General features: G+C 37.3%; 1 protein-coding gene across 1 annotated transcript; it reads left to right on the forward strand.

Moving 5' to 3' along the window:
* The first annotated feature begins 79 nt into the window (after window positions 1–79).
* On the forward strand, window positions 80–1026 carry LOC135085369 (ubiquitin-related modifier 1 homolog). Its single transcript, XM_063980153.1, has 2 exons — window positions 80–371; window positions 847–1026. The coding sequence occupies exons 1-2, from the start codon at window positions 171–173 to the stop codon at window positions 973–975; spliced, it is 330 nt and encodes a 109-aa protein (XP_063836223.1). The 5' UTR covers window positions 80–170; the 3' UTR covers window positions 976–1026.
* Window positions 1027–18652: the final 17626 nt, after the last annotated feature.

Genomic DNA, 18652 nt, shown 5'->3' on the forward strand with positions numbered 1-18652 from the left:
TATCGATTGAGCTCAGTGCTTTTACAAATAGAACATGCTTCGTAAATGTGTAAAAGTTTGACAGCTGTCAAATTGTCAAAATAAATATGGACGAAAACAAACATAACCTCAAAATCAAATATTTTGTATTTATTTTCCTTTTAATTAAAACATTTCACTAATAAATAATTATGGCAGAAACTTTAAAATTAAATATCCAATTCGGAGGCGGAGCAGAGCTGCTTTTTGATAAGATAAAGAAACGTGAGGTCGAATTGCCTGCTCTAAAAAAGTACTTTCCCGAAATTTCAAAAGAAAACTGGACCATCAAGGAGCTTTTGCAGTGGATAAAGGATAACCTACTAAAGGAGAGGCCGGAATTGTTCTTGCAGGTTGGTTGTTCAAGAGGTTTATAAAATAAATGAATAAAACAAATACCTCAAAAATCTAGTAAGACCCATCGGTGGAAATGTATTTATTTTAGCTTTCCGCTCGCGGCTTCGCCCGCGTGGAATTTTGTCTGTCACAGAAAAACATTATCGCGCGCGTCCCTGTTTCAAAAACCGGGATAAAATCTATCCTATGTCCTTTCTCGGGACTCCAACTATCTCTATGCCAAATTTCATCAAAATCGGTTCAGTGGTTTTGGCGTGAAAGAGAGACAGACAGAGTTACTTTCGCATTTATAATATTAGTATCTTAGATTAATCTAAGATTAGTATAGATTGTTCTATAAAAATAGTAAGATCGACTGATATTGCCGTTTCCACACCTGCTTACGCAAATAAATATCTTTATCTTTATTGGCCCAATTTCCCTTTCAATTTTTGTAGATTTATTTTACAATTTAATTAATATTCTTTTCAGGGTGACTCCATAAGGCCTGGTATACTGGTGCTCATAAATGATGCAGACTGGGAACTCTATGGTGAATTGAATTACGAACTACAAGCAAACGATACAATAATGTTCATATCTACGTTGCATGGGGGATAAGTTTAAGTGTATTAATTATTTTAAGTTTAAATAAATTTATTTTATAATTGTTAAGAAGCCTTTACCTTATAATAAGTATTGAATTTCCAGAAAGATTATGTAGCATTTCACAGCAGTTGCAATGTTGCAAAAATGGGAAATATTCAACTATACTCAACATCAAATAAACCGCACCTTCCGCGACGCGAACTTTAAAGATTTTCTTCTGACACAATCCTGGTGCCCCAACAATATTGGTGTTATTTGAAAGCCCGATAAATATCCTTAGAGAAAAACACATTTAATTTCTTAATAAATGATTAACATATACCATAAATGTGACTTGAAAAAAGACCTCACTTTGGGCTCACCTCTGGGATCAACTAGACCAATTTTTATGGTTATAAAACCAATTAATGATCTCACGTGTCCTCTTTAACAGATGGATAGCGATTAATCCCAACTTAACAGTTTTATAGCCACAAAAGTTGGCTCTAGCGTAACTACCTATTTTTTGAAGAAGTCGCTCTGGATCCTTCTAAAGACACATTTTCAGTGTAAAAACATTTCCTTTAATGAAATGAAGATTAGAACTAGGCTTTTAAATGGTGCCAATATTGGTGGGAAGTGGGGATGCATCCGTTTGAAAGTGCTTGTCGCGGAAGGTGCGATTTATTTGATGTCGAGTGTATTTCCACGCGTACCCACTAAGTCGCGGGCACAGCTAGCTAGCTAGTTACATATGTATATCTGTAGGTAAGTAAGTGGAAGTTAGCTGACTCATCTATTTCTTTCAACCAAGAAATTGATACATTTTTACAAAAATAAAATAAAGCTTTTTTTGTTGCAAGAAGACACGCGAACGCGATTGTGTAGAAGAGCTCTTTAAAAGCCAACTTTCTGTAACTACTTTATTTAAAAAAAAATTCTAACCGCGTTAAAACCAATTCTAACCACGCCATTGCGTCATACGCACACGTTTTTTATAGCGCACAATTTCTTATAAATCACTGATCCGATAACATTGTCTGCTGATCTGGTTACGCAATACAAGCAGTGAACCCGGCGTCGCCCGTAATTGGCTTAAACCAGTGACGTTGATGTGATTGTTGAAAGGGTCGCAGGGACGCATTCAGGGTACCGTATTGGCGGGTTACTTTAGCAGGACAACTTTGTCTCAACAAAAAAGTAATTAAAATTTTTTAGCGATAGAGTCGCTTCTCAAACTAAATTTTAACTAAACGACTTGAAAAAATCGTACTGCCTAAGGCAGGCATTGAACCCACGACCACGACCTTTCGCTTGCCGGGCGACTAAAAGTAGGCAAAAAAGTAGGTACTGAAATTGAGCAAGTTTCGTATCTAGCAACTTACTAAAAACAAATACGCGGAATACTGTCGATTTAAATCTTTTTTGTTTTGTACGATTTTCACTCGAAAATGTAAGTTGTTATGGAGGAGCTATAGTTTTATTTACTGGTTTTCATAAATCGGCTTATTCCACTATTCCCCGTTAACGCCAATTGGAGCTTATAATATTAAAAATAAAATCCTAATATAACGGGGAATAGTGAACAAAAAGTTCTCTAATCCCCGTTGACGGGGATTGGCAACAGAGAATAGTGGAATAATCCCATCCCATAAATGCAGGTTCTTGAATTCATACTCAGGGCTTTCAAGACACGAGTGGATAGTCAATCAAAAATCACACTTTGTTATCCTAAAGAAAAATTAAGTACAATTTCACGTTTAAAAAATCTTTGGTGGTGTAACTCCGCGTATTGCGATATTGCCTACTATTTTTAGTGCAATTATGTTAAAAAAAAAACAAACACCAGCAAAAGAACAACCAACTGAAAGGGCAAAATGTGGGCCAAAAGTATTGGGAAATTGTTTTAAATAGCCCGCCCTAAGTACGTCCCTGGGCGGCCACATCAAAATAAAAAGGGCTGGACCCTCGCGGTGCGTAGGGCGGGCAGGCGAGCACATAAGCTTCACACTAAAATGAATAAAAACATAACCCTCCTTCTGGCGCAGTCGGGTAAAAAATCCTAAAAACTGTCATTTTATTTTTGCAAATAGGCTTTAAAAAAAACACGTGTTATGTACACGTCCCCATAATATCTTTTGGGTTTCGGTTTTCCTTTTCATTATTGGAAAAGCATTTCTTACAGTATGTTTGTCCGAATAACTTCAGTGATTTAAATACTTATTTAATTACGAGTAGGTAAGCATTAGGGACTTACGGCATCGAACGCATTTTTTTTTATCTCTGTCGACTGTTTTGGAGGTTACTCACAAGAATATAGTTATAATTGAGTATGTACTTCAATTTCTGGGGGGTAACGCGAATAATGGGTAATGGGTATGGGTAATAATAAGTAAGTATAGCTTTTGACTATGGCATCGCCCGCGTGAAGTTCGGTCTGACACAGAAAAACTATAGTAAAAGTGCCCTGAAAAAGTCCTACATCATACATACTGATAAAGAATCCTATGTTTTCCCTAGGGTTTAAAACTATCTATACTAACATTCATCAAAATCCGTTCAGTAGTTTTTGCGCGAGAGAGTAACAAAAAGCTAGCTTGAAACGACTTTCAAACAACAAAAAATAGAGCTAAACCTGTAAGAAAAAAAATACAATTTTTATGTTTTAACAACCTGAAACAAATTTTTATCTTTCTACACACGACTGTACATCGTCTGGTACAGTCGGCCGCGGGTTTGCGCTTTAATCTCTCGCTTATGTGATTATGGCGCGCATGATTTTATTACAAGCAAATTGTGAACACAACACGCCCTTAGATCTGGACAGATCCAATAATTCATAGCAACTGGCTAGCCGAAAACATTACTATTAGTAAATCTTCAAAACTAGACTGCATCTCACTTAACACCAGGTGCGATTGCGGTCAAATACCTGCCTTGTCTAGCATAAAAAATTAAAAAAAACTGGGCGAGGTACTTAGCTCGTAGAGCTGATGGCCGCTGGGGCACGAATTTTGTCAAGTGGCGACCACGAGTCGGAAGACGTATGTAGCGTGGGCAGGCCTCCTACTAGGTGGACCGACGATCTGGTGAAGGAAGGAGGAGCCTAGATGCAAGCGGCGCAGGACCGTCTTTGTGGAAAGTCTTGGGGGAGGCCTTTGTCCAGCAGTGGACGTCATTCGGTGGAAACGAACGAACCAAATCTTATATTGTAGTCATCATCATCAGATCATTTAGTCTCCACTGCTGAAGCACGACCCTCCCAGATTCAAATGGAGGATTTGACTTCTTAAGCTGACCTAACAGGTTAAAGATCTTTACGATTCAAAATTATGGCTTCATAAATGACGCTGAACCCAGCTGCTTGCTATAGTCGCTTTGTGCTAAGTACTCATCCAAAAACCATGATTAAACTACCCTAAGTTTATCGTTATCCCAGGATCTTTCTATGCCGAGTTTAATAATGACATTTCCACCAAACTGAATCTGAACTGAGCTCAAAGGTGACTGACAAAGTGATCTATCAACGTATAGCCCAAACCACTGGACGGATCGGGCTGAAATTTGGCATGCAGGTAGATGTTATGACGTAGGCATCCGCTAAGAAAGGATTTTACGAAACTCCACCCCTAAGGGGGTAAAACGGGATCCAAGCGTACGAAGTCGCGGGCGGCCGCTAGTGTACGTAGGTACCTATATTAATTTATTTTGAAACTGACAAGATCGTCGATCTGTCTCCTTTCTAAAGTTGCTGTGCCCTAACTGGGTCCACATTGTATAACTGCTTAAATTGTAAAATCTAAAGTGAATGTGCTAATGTGGTTAAGCAATAGACTTTTGAATTTTGAAAGAAAGAAAGAAGAAAGAAAAAACACAAGTAAGAAAGTACACAATTTGGATAATAATTATAAATAAATTGTTGAACCAAAATGGCTCCTAATTACTCAGCTTGTATCATATTCCGTAAAGAACATGATGCTGGTATTCTGTAGGACCCATTTTGAAAAGAGCGTCACCACACCAGGGACGCAATAAACATTGATTGAATTACTTACCTACATCTAAATCGGTTTAATAGTGTTTTTTGTGTAAAAAAGAAAGAACCATTAAAAATGCGCTCGTGAAAATGGGCTGTATTCGAAGTTTTCGAACGTGTATTTCCGCACTTGCGTCTAATGGTGGGCGTTAATCAACATAGATAGTTATAAAACCTATCTATTTAACTCCACAATGATCACTAGTTATCTAGCGTCAAAATATTTATCTATTTTCCAAGCTTTATCCGACTAGCGAGCGATGGATAAATTGACAACAATCAGCAACCAAAAACATAAAACAACATTATGACAAATGATAATTATCCGATAATTTTATCGGATAATTATCATGAAGCGTAATTATCTTGATAATTTCGAACCCTGCCATTCAACCAATCTCACAAACTAACGGATGGAAACTCATTAACTTTAAGATATTAATTAAAACGAATCACCTTCTTGACCTTGAATTCCCAGAGTAATCCTAATACCTAGCGCCAATCAATTTAACCATTTAACCCCTAGGGGTAATATAATCTGAACTTAACCAGTCGACTGCCGTCATACGTTAATGTAAAATCAAATCGAGAGGACGTAATTTCCGTTGAGGAATATACGTATGGCTTGAGTTGGGGACATACGGGAGTTAACTTGGGGCGCGAGCGCGCGGGTGGAAATGACATGGTCGATGGGGACGGCCAGTGGGTTATGTGGGACTCTTCCCGCCTACCCACTAAAGGCGGGGCCTACCCACTAAAACCCGACGGTTTCCACCAGAGCCCAAAGAAACGGAGCCGCGAGTTATTGTCCTAGTTGGACATTCGTCCGCAGCTCCGCCTCAGGCTAGAGGCTCGCTCACAGTCTGGGTTGCATCATCTTACTTAATTTTAACAAACGTCAGAAATCTGTCAAACTCCGTACAAAAAGCACCGGTTATCGTTATTAGTTACGGTTAAAGTTATGTGGCCTCAGCCTCAATGTTTTCAAATTTCAAAACAAATATCTTCCTTTTTGATTCAACATAGGACTGATTCAACACATCTGGTGTAGTTTCTATTTTTAGTAGGACACAAAAAATAGGCTACGGTCTGAATAATCCCTTCTTATCATCGCAAGACTGGCTGCTACACTATAAAGTGCCATTCTGTCAGCGAGCTAAGAATCTACCTATAAAGGACATTGTCAGAAACGGCCTTAGATTCCTGGGCACAGCAGTAAAGTATTAAAATTAATCTCTTACTTTTTGAATACATAAATATTAATTAGATTGTAATGGACACTTGAGGATTAGAAAATGAAATAATAAAAGTCTTTTATATGTATTCCATAATACTATGACGACATCCGGACATTTTAGGGCGTGGCCTGCTCCATATCCTATGAAGTTCCATAATTTGTGTCGATAAAATCTATGTAAAATCGGCACAAGGCAATGCCGTACTTCATTGTTAGGAATCCACGTAATAGTGATGTTGACTGCGGTCATCATAGACAATAAGATACCGATCTTGTAAATAAAATAAATCGTCCAAATTGCTACAGTATGACTAGATTTTAATTAAAAGTTAAAAATATATTGCACGATACTACAAGAAGCTATCGAATGTGTCCAACTGGTCTAAAAGGTCATGAATAAAATAAAAAGAATTGTGATCATAATACTGATATTGACAATGACAACAATATGGGATCATCTTTAATATATCTGTAACAGTTTCAAAATCCGATGAAAAATCCAATGCCGCTTAAAGTGAGAGAAATGTCTAAAGTTCTAATAGAATTGAAAGTTTTATTCGCTCAAAATGCTTATAACAATAATTGGTAATACATTTCAAATATTAAGTACCTTTATAATGTATCGATAGAACCAAAATGATGTCCTCTCAACTTGGAAAGGGAAAACCCAGGATTGGGGGAGCGCTCCAGGCAATTTTCAGAATATTTCATAGGTGGTAGTAAATAATATTTATTTTATTATTAAAATTGAATATTTTGATATTGATAAAATTGAATATACTTTTCGATTCAAATATCGAATATTTTTCAATCGATAAAAATTATCGAGAATTGTTAATAATATTCAATTAAAAGTTGTTCAATCCCTAGTCATGCATAGACTAAGACGGTAACCATGGAGATAGTTAGTTTGGTAAGTCACGTGTTAAATGTCAAGAGTGGAAAGTAAACATAGGATTCATGTTATTTATTTACGTGCAAAATGTAAGTAAGTAAATCATAAAAGTGGAACGCCGAGCTATTTCCAAAACCCGTCCAATATTATAATACAATTTGGCTGCGACAACTACAATTCAGAACATCTCCCAAATCGATGTGCATACAATATTAATAATACAATACTAGTAAGTAAGAGGTTATGATAACAATATTGCTATTAATAAGTTTATAGAATTGGTCCGCCAGGAATAATTGTTCTTACATAAAGATTTGTGTCATTTAGAACCTAGAAAGTATTTTTTCGGCACTGTTGATCTAACGGCGAACAATGTATGGAGAACGAACATTGTCCTTTACACCTTGCCAAAGCGCTTTGAAAGGGTTGGTCGACGTACCTAACAGTTTAGGTTTAAGAAGAGAGCTAGGGAGTCATATCTACGGCTACAGTCAGTTTCAGCCTTCCCCAGATACCTATTCTGCTGAAAACCAGTGTCGTGGCACCTATAACGTCACGAATAATGCTGATTCAGGGACCTTTTTGGCACAGGGCACTCAAAGCTATTTTTTAATTTAATTGGATAAGGTTTCTTTTTTTATTCATTTTTGTATGTATTATCTTCTATTGTGTGCCAAATAAACAATAATGTAACGCGACGATTGTTGACGCTCGGATTCGCGTTTGGCGGGCCCTTCTTTTGAATAAGGCGCGGGCTCGCGCGCTCTGCCGGCGCGCTCTGTCAGCGCGCTCTTTCCCAACGGTCACCGCGTATTGTGTTTTTCTAAATTCGACCTTATCGTCAGTCCGCCCATGGCCGCGACACGCGCGTTCATTCTGTGTTGTTTTGGCTGGATATTATTGTAATTACTGTAACCAAGTACTGTATGTGTTATGTTTCGACGTGTTTGAGACAATATACGTTGTTTTGTGATACGATTCGTGCCTTTGAACTCAATAACGACCCCGAGACCCAACTTAACAAGTTTACAATAATAAATTCTATTCTATTCCATTTTCTGGCGTCCCCGTCCCGACTTCCCCACCGTATGTTTTCACTCTCTAGGTGAGTGTGTCAGCGTAAGCCAGGCTCAGAGTGGAGTTATACCAGAATTAAGTGTACATGTGACGTGGGTTATTTTAGATTGCCCCCCCACCCCCCACTTCGGAGTGGAGAGTAAATACTGAAGGCTATGTGATGCAGAAGATTGTAATCTGATTTTTTTATACGAGTTGACGTTCAAAACGTAAAAAAAAAAAAATGCCTTAAAATGAAGGAGTATCCAAATCAGTTGAAGTACTAGTAGGGTAAGTGCGCTAGTTTTCGTCCAATTATCGGAGTTGCCAACTTTGTGATGCGAAATGAATATCTTAAAATACCCTTACTCATATGTATCATATGTCATTTTAGTCCTTATATAGTCTACTTTACGTTAATATTATATGACAATAAGTAAATACCACGGGATTTTTTATAAAAAATATTTTATGCAAAAGAGGCGATTTCACTAGTTTTCGTCCAAAAAAATCAGTTTTCGTCCTAGTGTACGCTAGTTTTCGACCACTGTGTAGAAAAAAGGGTGCAGTTGAATTATTAACTTAAAACCAATTCTACTATACAGTAACTATGGATTGTGGTATATCATTTGAAAGGTAATTTTGTTAGCTTTCAAATGATATCAAAAAGATTTAAATAAGTTTCTTACCTAAATTTAGGAAAATATTTCAATAGGTGAAGGACAAATGGACGAAAACTAATCTACAGGAATAGCTAATTTTGGTTTTCGTCCACCCCAGTGCTTGCTCATGACGTCATGGACGAAAACACAACAACGTTTAAAGCTGTTTTTTGTTTTCGTCCACATCTTTTTAACGGTTTTTATGGGTTTATCACTGTTAAAAAGTGGACGTAAACTAAAATGTTTAATGTAATAGCAATAAAGATCATATTGGAAGAAAAAACATTGTATTTTGTAGGTCCATTGAAGTAAAATGATTATTAAAAATATTAACTAGGTGTCAGGGTTTCCGTCCACGTGGACGAAAACCAAAATCTTGCAAAATTGTTATGCTAGTATTAGTCCACTTAATTATCTAAGATTTCTATACAAAAACTTTAATAACCCCTTAAAATAGTGTTTATTATGCTAATAATTAGACATACGTGCCAAAAACATTACGTAAAGTAGCTAAAACAGTAATTAAGCATACCATGAAAGTTCCCTACCGGCACGTTTTTTTTCTAACTTGACGACGTTTTCCATTCACCTGTGTGCAGCAGCAACTTCCGTAGATTTTTTTGGAGTTATTACTTGTCAAATTACATTTTCATGCAGGCAGAACTATTACTTAGATATTATAGATTGTAACAAGTCCAAACTTGCACGGAAAGTTAGGTTTGTATTCTAATTTTCCGTATTTGTTTGTGGCAAGTCGGTCAAATGGACGAAAACAGGAGCTGGACGGAAAACCGGCGCAATTACCCTATGTTCTAAGATTTGGCTTAGTTTAGGAGTGATACTTAGCAGTGATTTTTTCACAATAGTCATTTTGTAAGCTTGCGAAAAAATTCAAGTGCTTGTAGGTAGGTATTTTAATAACATTTAAAACGATTTTTGACGCTTAACGAAAAAGTCAGATGGTAAAAAACCTATACAAAATCATACGCATTAAAATGTATAGGTATTCATTATTTATTTAATGTATTTTGAAAACATAAAGTGAATCAATAATAGACAAATAAAATACTTTTGAACATTTTACACTATACGCTGTCTAGTCCCAAACCAGACAATGGATAAATCTAGGAGGGACATAATATACCTATTTTCTTTTTTTTTGTCAACAGGTAGGTACAATCTACTTCCTACTAATATTATAAATACGTAAGTTTGGATGTCTGGATGTTTGGATGTTGACGAAACTTTACAGTATTAATGTTTATAACCCAGAATAACATAGGCTACAACTTATGACGATCTGTGACAAACTAAATTTCACGCGGCCGAAACCGTGGGCAAAAGCTAGTAGGATAATATACCTAGTAAACACTTGGACCAATACAAAATATATTATGTTTATGCACACAAATTCATACTCGTAAACGTTTTCATTATAATTAATATTACCAGTTAGTTACGGATTACAAGGGATTATTACCTGTAATATGCATGTGGTTGTAATAGCATAGCATAATCAGTATAATCTCGTCGGCCGTTTGGTGTAGTGGTTCGAAACGGACTACTATTCCGGAGGTTGCGGGTTCGATTCCCGCACAGTACAAACATTTGTGTGCATGAACATATTTGTTTGTATTGGACTGGGTGTTTTCTATGTATAATAAGTATGTATTTACAAAAAAAAAAGTATTTAAGTATGTTTATATCCGTTCTCTAGTACCCATAGTACAAGCTTTGCTTAGTTTGGGACTAGAAGCGCAGTGTAAAATGTCCAAGGATATTTATATATTTATTTATTTATATTTATTTAATCCTTCCAAGCACCAGCCCTCTACATCACAGGTTCACGCTTGACCACTCCCGTGTAACTGACCTATGCAATTTCGCTTCTGTCTGTACAGCGAGTGAATGGGATTGATCCTTGCGGTTTTATATTTTTTAAACGGCGTTTCTGATACTAACAAAATAAAACTATGTAAACCGTTAAAAATTCATGATTTAGTTAACCAAATGGCAATTATTTACAAGTAAAATGTTGTATTTTCAACCGGCTAACTTCGATGAAAGGATGAAGTATAATAACTGTAATATTATTTTATAGAAATTCGTCAACTTGAAACGATTCAAAATGGGTTGAAATTAAACGAATTTAAAATAGCCAGTCTGGAAGAAAGACGATTCTGTAGAATTTATTTATTTCGAATTTTTTTATATTATAATACTACTTTGCCTGGAAATGGGCCAATTCCCATTTTATTTGGGGTCGGCCCTCCGCGTCATGCGTTCAGGCGGCTCGGTCCTGGGTTGTCTTACTGTTAACTTGGGCTTCTCTAAGGTCGTTATTGTTTTTTTATATAAAATAATTTTGTTTATTAGCCTTAAACTTATAGGTTCAGAGCTGCAATTGCCATGTCAAAAGATTGTTTGTCATCATAACAAAAAAATTATTGCGTAACCGTAAATTATGAAAAAAGAACCTAAAAAAAGAGCGTTAGCCACTAGCTGACAAAAGATATTTTTTACAGCAAAATATCCGTTTCCACGACAATACAGCTCTGAACCTGTTTGTTAAAATCGTTTGTTGGTGAAATTGGGTTGGTCTGTTCTGAAATAATTTCAAAATTCTCAGTTTAAATCCACCAAGTATCAACGCCGCTTCGTCGTTCTCCAATCGATACCCGACGGGCGCCGATTCCTTCCGAAGATACTCGAGAGTTCTTCAGGCGCTATGCGTTGCTATAAATATAGTTATCATCATGTGCATCGTTTGATCTTGATCAGAAGACTTAAGAGTCACTTATCTGTAACATGTCCTATAATACTCAAATTTCAAATTCAAATTTATTACATAAAACACGGTACATACTAGACACACGTTTCAGCCAAATGTCGTCCACAGCTGGACAAAGGCCTCACCCAAGGGTTTCCACCCGACGCTGCCCGCATCCAGGTGCTTACCGCGACCTTGACCAGATCGTCGGTCCACCTAGTGGAAGGTCTGCCCACACACATGAAAAGTAAAATTCCTTATAAAATCCTCCATTCGCATTTATTAAATTAGAGGGGATCGTGCTTCTGTATCAGAAGTATCTACCTTAAAAACTTAAAAAAAACATTTTACGCCCGTATTAACAAACGATGCTTGCTTAAGTGAAGCAGCAAATCGAACGCAAAGGGTTGAATAGAGCTCTGTGATTGGTTCGTGTGTCACCCTGTGCGTCCATGTGCACTGAGAGACCTCATAGTGATGTTTGTGAGTACGGGTGTTAGTGTGAGTTTACATCAAACGCCGTCACTAGTGGGCGCGTAAAAAATGTCATTAAATGTATGACGGATTGTACAGCGCCCCTAGCGGAAACTTTCAAGAACTAAAATTTTAATATATTTTTTTAACGCGCTCACTAGTGACGACATTTGATGTAAACTCACACTAAGCCCTCTGTATCAAAAGTACCTTAAAACCTTAAAACATAACCCTTTGTCATCATCATCATCATTTCAGCCACAGGACGTCCACTGCTGAACATAGGCCTCCCCTAATGCTTTCCACGTTGATCGATTGGTAGCAGCCTGCATCCAGCGCTTCCCTGCTACCTTTACGATGTCGTCGGTCCACCTTGTAGGTGGACGTCCCACGCTGCGTTTTCCGGTACGCGGCCTCCATTCCAGAACCTTGCTGCCCCATCGGCCGTCAGTTCTGTACCTTTTGTAACCCTTTGTACAACAAATTCAAAAATGTCACTTTTAAAATGATTTATTTTCCGAATTCGACCATTGATTTTCGTAGAAGTTCTATTGTATACTACGAAATATGTCATACTACGACATTCGTAGCCGGCTACGGAAGGCCATAACGGCGTAGCGTACTAGCCGTAGACGTTCGTAGCAAATTGTTCTACGAATAATTCGTAGCAACTTAATTTTATTTTCATTAATAAAAATAACGTAATTTTTTTTCAGTATATTGTTCCTTTTTGAGTATAAAATATCTATAATGATAACACTATGTAATTTTTATATTCTGTATAACAATCATAATTTCCAAAATTCTGTATGAAGTAAATAAATACAATTTAACTCATAAATATTATTATGAATCTAGATAATGTTTCTAAAATATCTTTTAAACAGTCTAATTGTGTTGTTTACATATTTAGGTACTAAAACTTTAAATACAAAACCAATTTAATTTCATAAATAGTTTTTAAAAACTTAAGAAATAGCGCAATATTTTTTTATGTAACCTCTAACTAAAGTCAGTCAAAAAGAACTACACATTTAAACTTTTACATTTCAACACAAAATAAAACACTTCTTAAAAACTCAGTGATTTATCCCGGAAGTGTCCGCTAAAAATTAAATAAAAACAAATACTACCCCCTACGATACCGTTCATACCGTAAATCGGCTTTCTCTCTCACACTCGCCCTCTCTCTCTGGCCTCCGATCGAAGGCAAGGCAGTGTCGCGGCTGAAGCGCGCGCAGTCGGTTTCTTACACTCACTCGATCACACCTTCAAAAAAAGTCTATAAAACCTATCCAAAATACAATAATTTATCACAAAATATATCCGTTCAAGTGTTGTATATGTATTTTTAAAGAATAAAGTGCGCTTTTAGTGTGAAAAATGTGTTTTGTGAGCGAATTTTCAAGACCAAGATGGCAGGGTCTGTGAAGTATTTGTGCTGAATTTCACTTGTTTTCGCCGTGGTTTTTTAGAGAAGTGGATTTGGTTGGCACAGGAATACATCCAGGTATGTATTTTTGATTATAAAACAGTTCTTTTTGAGGTATTTTTCAGTCATTTTCTAGGAAAATTTCACATTGCTGGTCGGTTTCGGTCTATACGTGCAAAGGTTTTTGTGGCTAAGCTAAAGGAATATTTGAGACCACACATTTCAGCAGTCTATGGTGAAATTACTGAAATTATAAAATGTAATAGATGGTTTATTATTTATGTGATTTATTTATTTTCTAGTACAATGACCGAGTTAAAGTGGACATAAATTAGTTATAAGTTTAAGTATTATTACGAAGATTACATATGATATAGGTAGTTCTGTATGCATACTTGACCTCATTTATTTTAATACACACATTAACATATTTTTATATCACTTTTTAACCTCTATTATAATGGGAAATCATTTCTAAAAAGCAGTTTTGGCTAGTCCAAGAATAATAGAGCAATATTTAATTTCATGGTATCAATTATTTAAGTGAGTGCTAATCTATGATAGACTTTTTGACAGTTCGATTACAGATTAAGCAAATAAATTGCGGTTGTCATTTAAAATTGACAGTTAACTGTCGCATACAGGGTGAAAACGATAAGTGATCTCACTTGATTATTTATAAACTATACATGATATCGAAAAACTGGTTACTGATCCTAGAAGTGATTCACGAGCTTTATCAAACGGTACTAATATAAATATTACAGAAGAAACAGTTTAGAAATAATCGAGTGAGATCACTTATGTCACTTACGTTTCCAACCTGTACACATTTATAGTAGGACTAGCGGCCGCCCGCGAATTCGTACGTGTGGATCCCGTTTTACCCCCTTAGGGGTGGAGTTTCGTAAAATCCTTTCTTAGCGGATGCCTACGTCATAACATCTACCTGGATGCCTTTCAGCCCGATCCGTCCAGTGGTTTGGGCTGTGCGTTGATAGATCACTATGTCAGTCAGTCAGTCAGTCACCTTTGAGTTAATATTTAGAAGTATATGGAACGAACTACCTACTTAAAGTTTACACTGTTAGTTCTTTCATAATTCATAACATAAATGCTACGAAGAAGCCAGACATAATGACAGTAATTTCCTACGTATGCTTAGAAAACCATTATTGCAATGACAGGTATGATTTGCTGTACAAATACAACCTGATTGAAGGGTGCAAGTTTAAAAAGCTTTGGAAGCTTTCGTATTAAACTGGCATTTTAAATTGCTCGTCAAAGTTCTGTCATAATTTCGTTTAAAATGACTTATGTCATGCTAGTTTGCGTAATGTATTTGAAGTTATTTTTAACTAATTAGGTATCATTAATATCTTTTAAATTGTCATAAAGCTTAAGTGAACAGTCAAGAAGTTAAATATTTGTGATGTAGGTAAGTGGAAATTCTATCCTACTTATATTTTAAACTAGCGACAATCCGCGACTTCCTACTCGTGGATCCCGTTTTACCCCTTAGGGGTGGAGTTTCGTAAAATCCCTTCTTAGTGAGCACCTACGTTCTAAAAGGAACCCCCAAAATTTGAGACTCCTAGCACTTGTAGTTGTAGTTTTTCGCGTAAACATTGAGATCCATTAAACAAAGGATAGTTTTATATCCGGTTTCTGAAATTGAGAATTTGAGACACGCGTGAGATAAAAGTATTTTTGTGAGAGACTAAAATTCACGTTGAAAAAGCTAGATTTTCTAGGACATATTGAAAACTGAAAAGTACTGTAAAAGCTAGTTATATTTTTATTTATGCATAACAAGGCAGGTATTTGACCGCAATCGCACCTAGTGTTAAGTGAGGCGCAGTCTAGACCTGCCCTGTATGTGCCTATTCACTCTCGCCTTGAAAAGGCCCGGATTATAGTGTTCGGGAAAGAGCAGTAGGCAGCAAAATCCAGTAAATAAATATTTTAAATGTTGCGCTGTTTTTTATATAAATAAATGCTCAATTACGATGTAACCATTGGATGTAACAAGGAATTTCTCTTGTAAAGCAGCATTTCCCAACAAATTGGTAGGTCATTAAATATGCATTAAGGTCTCCTTAGGATATTATTATTGTTATTTTACCATCAATTATGGAGAAATGGTAATTCCTTTTCACAAGGGAAGCGGTTTTAATTAATTTAAGACGATTTGTGAATGTAATAGAGTGTAGAGACAGATTCTAAGACTTATATTTACGTACTAGTTACGCCCGCGACTTCGTATGCGTGAAAATAGTTTGAATAATATTTCCCGTTTTTGCAACATTTTTCTTTACTGCTCCGCCCCTATTGGCTGTAGGGTGATGTTTTAAAGCTTAAAGCCTTCTTAGATAAATGGGCTATCCAACACAAACATATTTTTTCAAATCGGACCGGTATTTCCTGAGATTAGCGCGTTCAAACAAACTGTTCAGCTTTATAATATTAGTATAGATTGAGCCGTGGATGCCTGAAACGATGATGAATGATGATTTATCTGGGGGCACGGCAGTGCCCCCACCAAGTCGAGCAGAAAAGCGGCACGGCCGTACCATCCTTTTCTCGAAGCAATTCAGGCCATTTTCGACCGCCTGTAACTTCGTTGTGGATAAAACTAGAAGGCTAAATTTTCATTAGCTATGCAGGCATTGTAAAGACACGGTATATTTAAAATTTCTTTCAATTTGAACCAGTAGTTTAAGAATTATAACGGGTCAAAGTTACTTAATTTTGTCACTCACTGACTCACTGACTCACTGACTGACTCACCGATCATCAAAATTCTAAGGCACTTCTAGCAGACCTAGAAGCTTCAAATTTGGAATATAAGTAGTGTTTGGTGTATGAATCAAGGAAAAACTAAAATATTTGGGGGCACGGTAGTGCAACCGCCAAGTCGAGTGAAATTTTTCAATTTCGGTCCAGTTTTCTAGATACATAACTGCTGTCTACAAAATACAAAAAGAAATGAGATTTGGGGGCACGGTAGTGCAACCGCCAAGTCGAGTAAAATTTTTCAATTTCGGTCCATTTTTCTAGATACATAACTGCTGTCTACAAAATACAAAAAGAAATGAGATCCCATCAAAAACAATACTTGTCAAAAAAACCAAGTCTCGCAACTCAGTTGTTCTACGGTAAAAAGTTGTGAGATCCATGTAATACCAAGTCCAGGCCAGGAAATCTTTAACGTTTTACATAAATATATTGACTTGGCCATCGCATGAAAACACGTGTAAATTAAATTATTTAGTGCGATGGCCAAGTCAATATATTTATGTAAAACGTTAAAGATTTCCTGGCCTGGACTTGGTATTACATGGATCTCACAACTTTTTACCGTAGAACAACTGAGTTGCGAGACTTGGTTTTTTTGACAAGTATTGTTTTTGATGGGATTTATAATTTAGTATAGGTACAATAATTTTCATGGCTCTCACTATAGGCCTTATACAGAAGCTCAAAGTTGCACAGCGTGCTATGGAGAGGGCTATGCTTGGTGTTTCTTTGCGAGATCGAATCAGAAATGAGGAGATCCGTAAACGAACCAAAGTCGCTGACATAGCCCGACGGAATAGCAAACTGAAGTGGCAATGGGCAGGGCACATAGTACGCAGAACTGACGGCCGATGGGGCAGAAAGGTTCTGGAATGGAGGCCGCGTATCGGAAAACGCAGCGTGGGACGTCCACCTACAAGGTGGACCGACGACATCGTAAAGGTAGCAGGGAAGCGCTGGACGCAGGCCGCTACCAATAGATCAACATGGAAAGCATTGGGGGAGGCCTATGTTCAGCAGTGGACGTCCTATGGCTGAAATGACAATAATTTTAATCTTACGGTCATCATGCAAATCATTGGGGGAGGCCTATGTTTAGCAGTGGACGTCCTGTGGCTGAAATGATGATGATGATAGGTACACAATCGTTTTCACCTTCATTATTTGCGTGCATTAGCTAGTAGGTAATAGAGGAGCTTTGCAATGGAGGGAAGTCGAACCTTAATTTCGAACTCCTCTGTTGTGTTCTTCTGATTAATTTCGTTGCGGGTCCAATGACAGTTTATAAAACTTTCCCCCGGGACAAACTTGACCTTCATTGGTTGGGTTTTTGTGGCGGTCAAGCTGTAGATCCTGGCTACACAGGAGTTGCAGTGGTGGGAATGAGAGGTGGGAATAGTCGCGTTAGTTGGTAATGGAATACGTTTCTTCCTCAGAGATATATCGTATACCGTTTACAATGAGCCCAGTTTATCGTTAGCTATCTGCTTCAACCTTCAGCCGAGCCACAAATATGTAGGCCAAGACAGTTTAGTGGTGTTGCTTTAGTACTGAATGTTAAGGGCTGTCACTTCAGAGCTTATAAGCTTAAGTTACAGGTATATGGTTAGTTCATTTTTGAAGACAGTGGTGACTGAGTTTGTTCTTCTCAGCACAATGCCAAATGTTGGTCTCGAAGGATATTTGTAAGAACGAAGGACTATTCCCACCTCCCGTTCCCACCGCTGCAACTTCTGCTATGTAGCCAGGATCTACATAAGAACTAATTTAATTAGTCGAATATCATCATCATCATCATCATTTCAGCCATGATAGGACGTCCACTGCTGAACATAGGCCTCCCCCAATGCTTTCCACGTTGATCGATTGGTAGCGGCCTGCGTCCAGCGCTTCCCTGCTACCTTTACGATGTCGTCGGTCCACCTTGTAGGTGGACGTCTCACGCTGCGTTTTCCGGTACGCTTCGAAGTCGAATATAAGTAGGCATATTTTTGATATTGAAGAATTGCATAAAAATGTTGTTAGCATTGTGATTCTATCAAAGTAGAATAGTACCAACTACCAACCTATCACTCTTGCCGTGGATGTCGTAAGAGGCGACTAAGGGACAAATATGCGAACATCAGGCCTCCCCAACCCGTCTGGCCAGCGTGGGGAGTGTAGGACAAATCGTCTATTGGCTTATGGTAAATTAGAAGGTGTTGTGCTCCTGCAGTAGGTAGAGACTAAATGAACTGATGATGTATTAACACGTTGAGTGCGAAACCAGGTCTATAGACCTTGTGTACGTCTCGCTTACCGTGCGGCTAAGAAAATTATAGTCTTCCTTGTCGTGCGAAAGGCATAACT

This window comes from Ostrinia nubilalis, chromosome 28, assembly GCF_963855985.1.
Source record: "Ostrinia nubilalis chromosome 28, ilOstNubi1.1, whole genome shotgun sequence".
NCBI classification, from domain to species: Eukaryota; Metazoa; Arthropoda; class Insecta; order Lepidoptera; family Crambidae; genus Ostrinia; species Ostrinia nubilalis.

Excerpts from the sequence above, each read along its gene's own strand:
- LOC135085369 (XM_063980153.1), top strand. The coding sequence starts at position 171 with ATGGCAGAAACTTTAAAATTAAATATCCAATTCGGAGGCGGAGCAGAG. Across the intron at positions 372-846 it reads GGCCGGAATTGTTCTTGCAG|GGTGACTCCATAAGGCCTGG; the intron begins GTTGGTTGTTCA and ends TATTCTTTTCAG.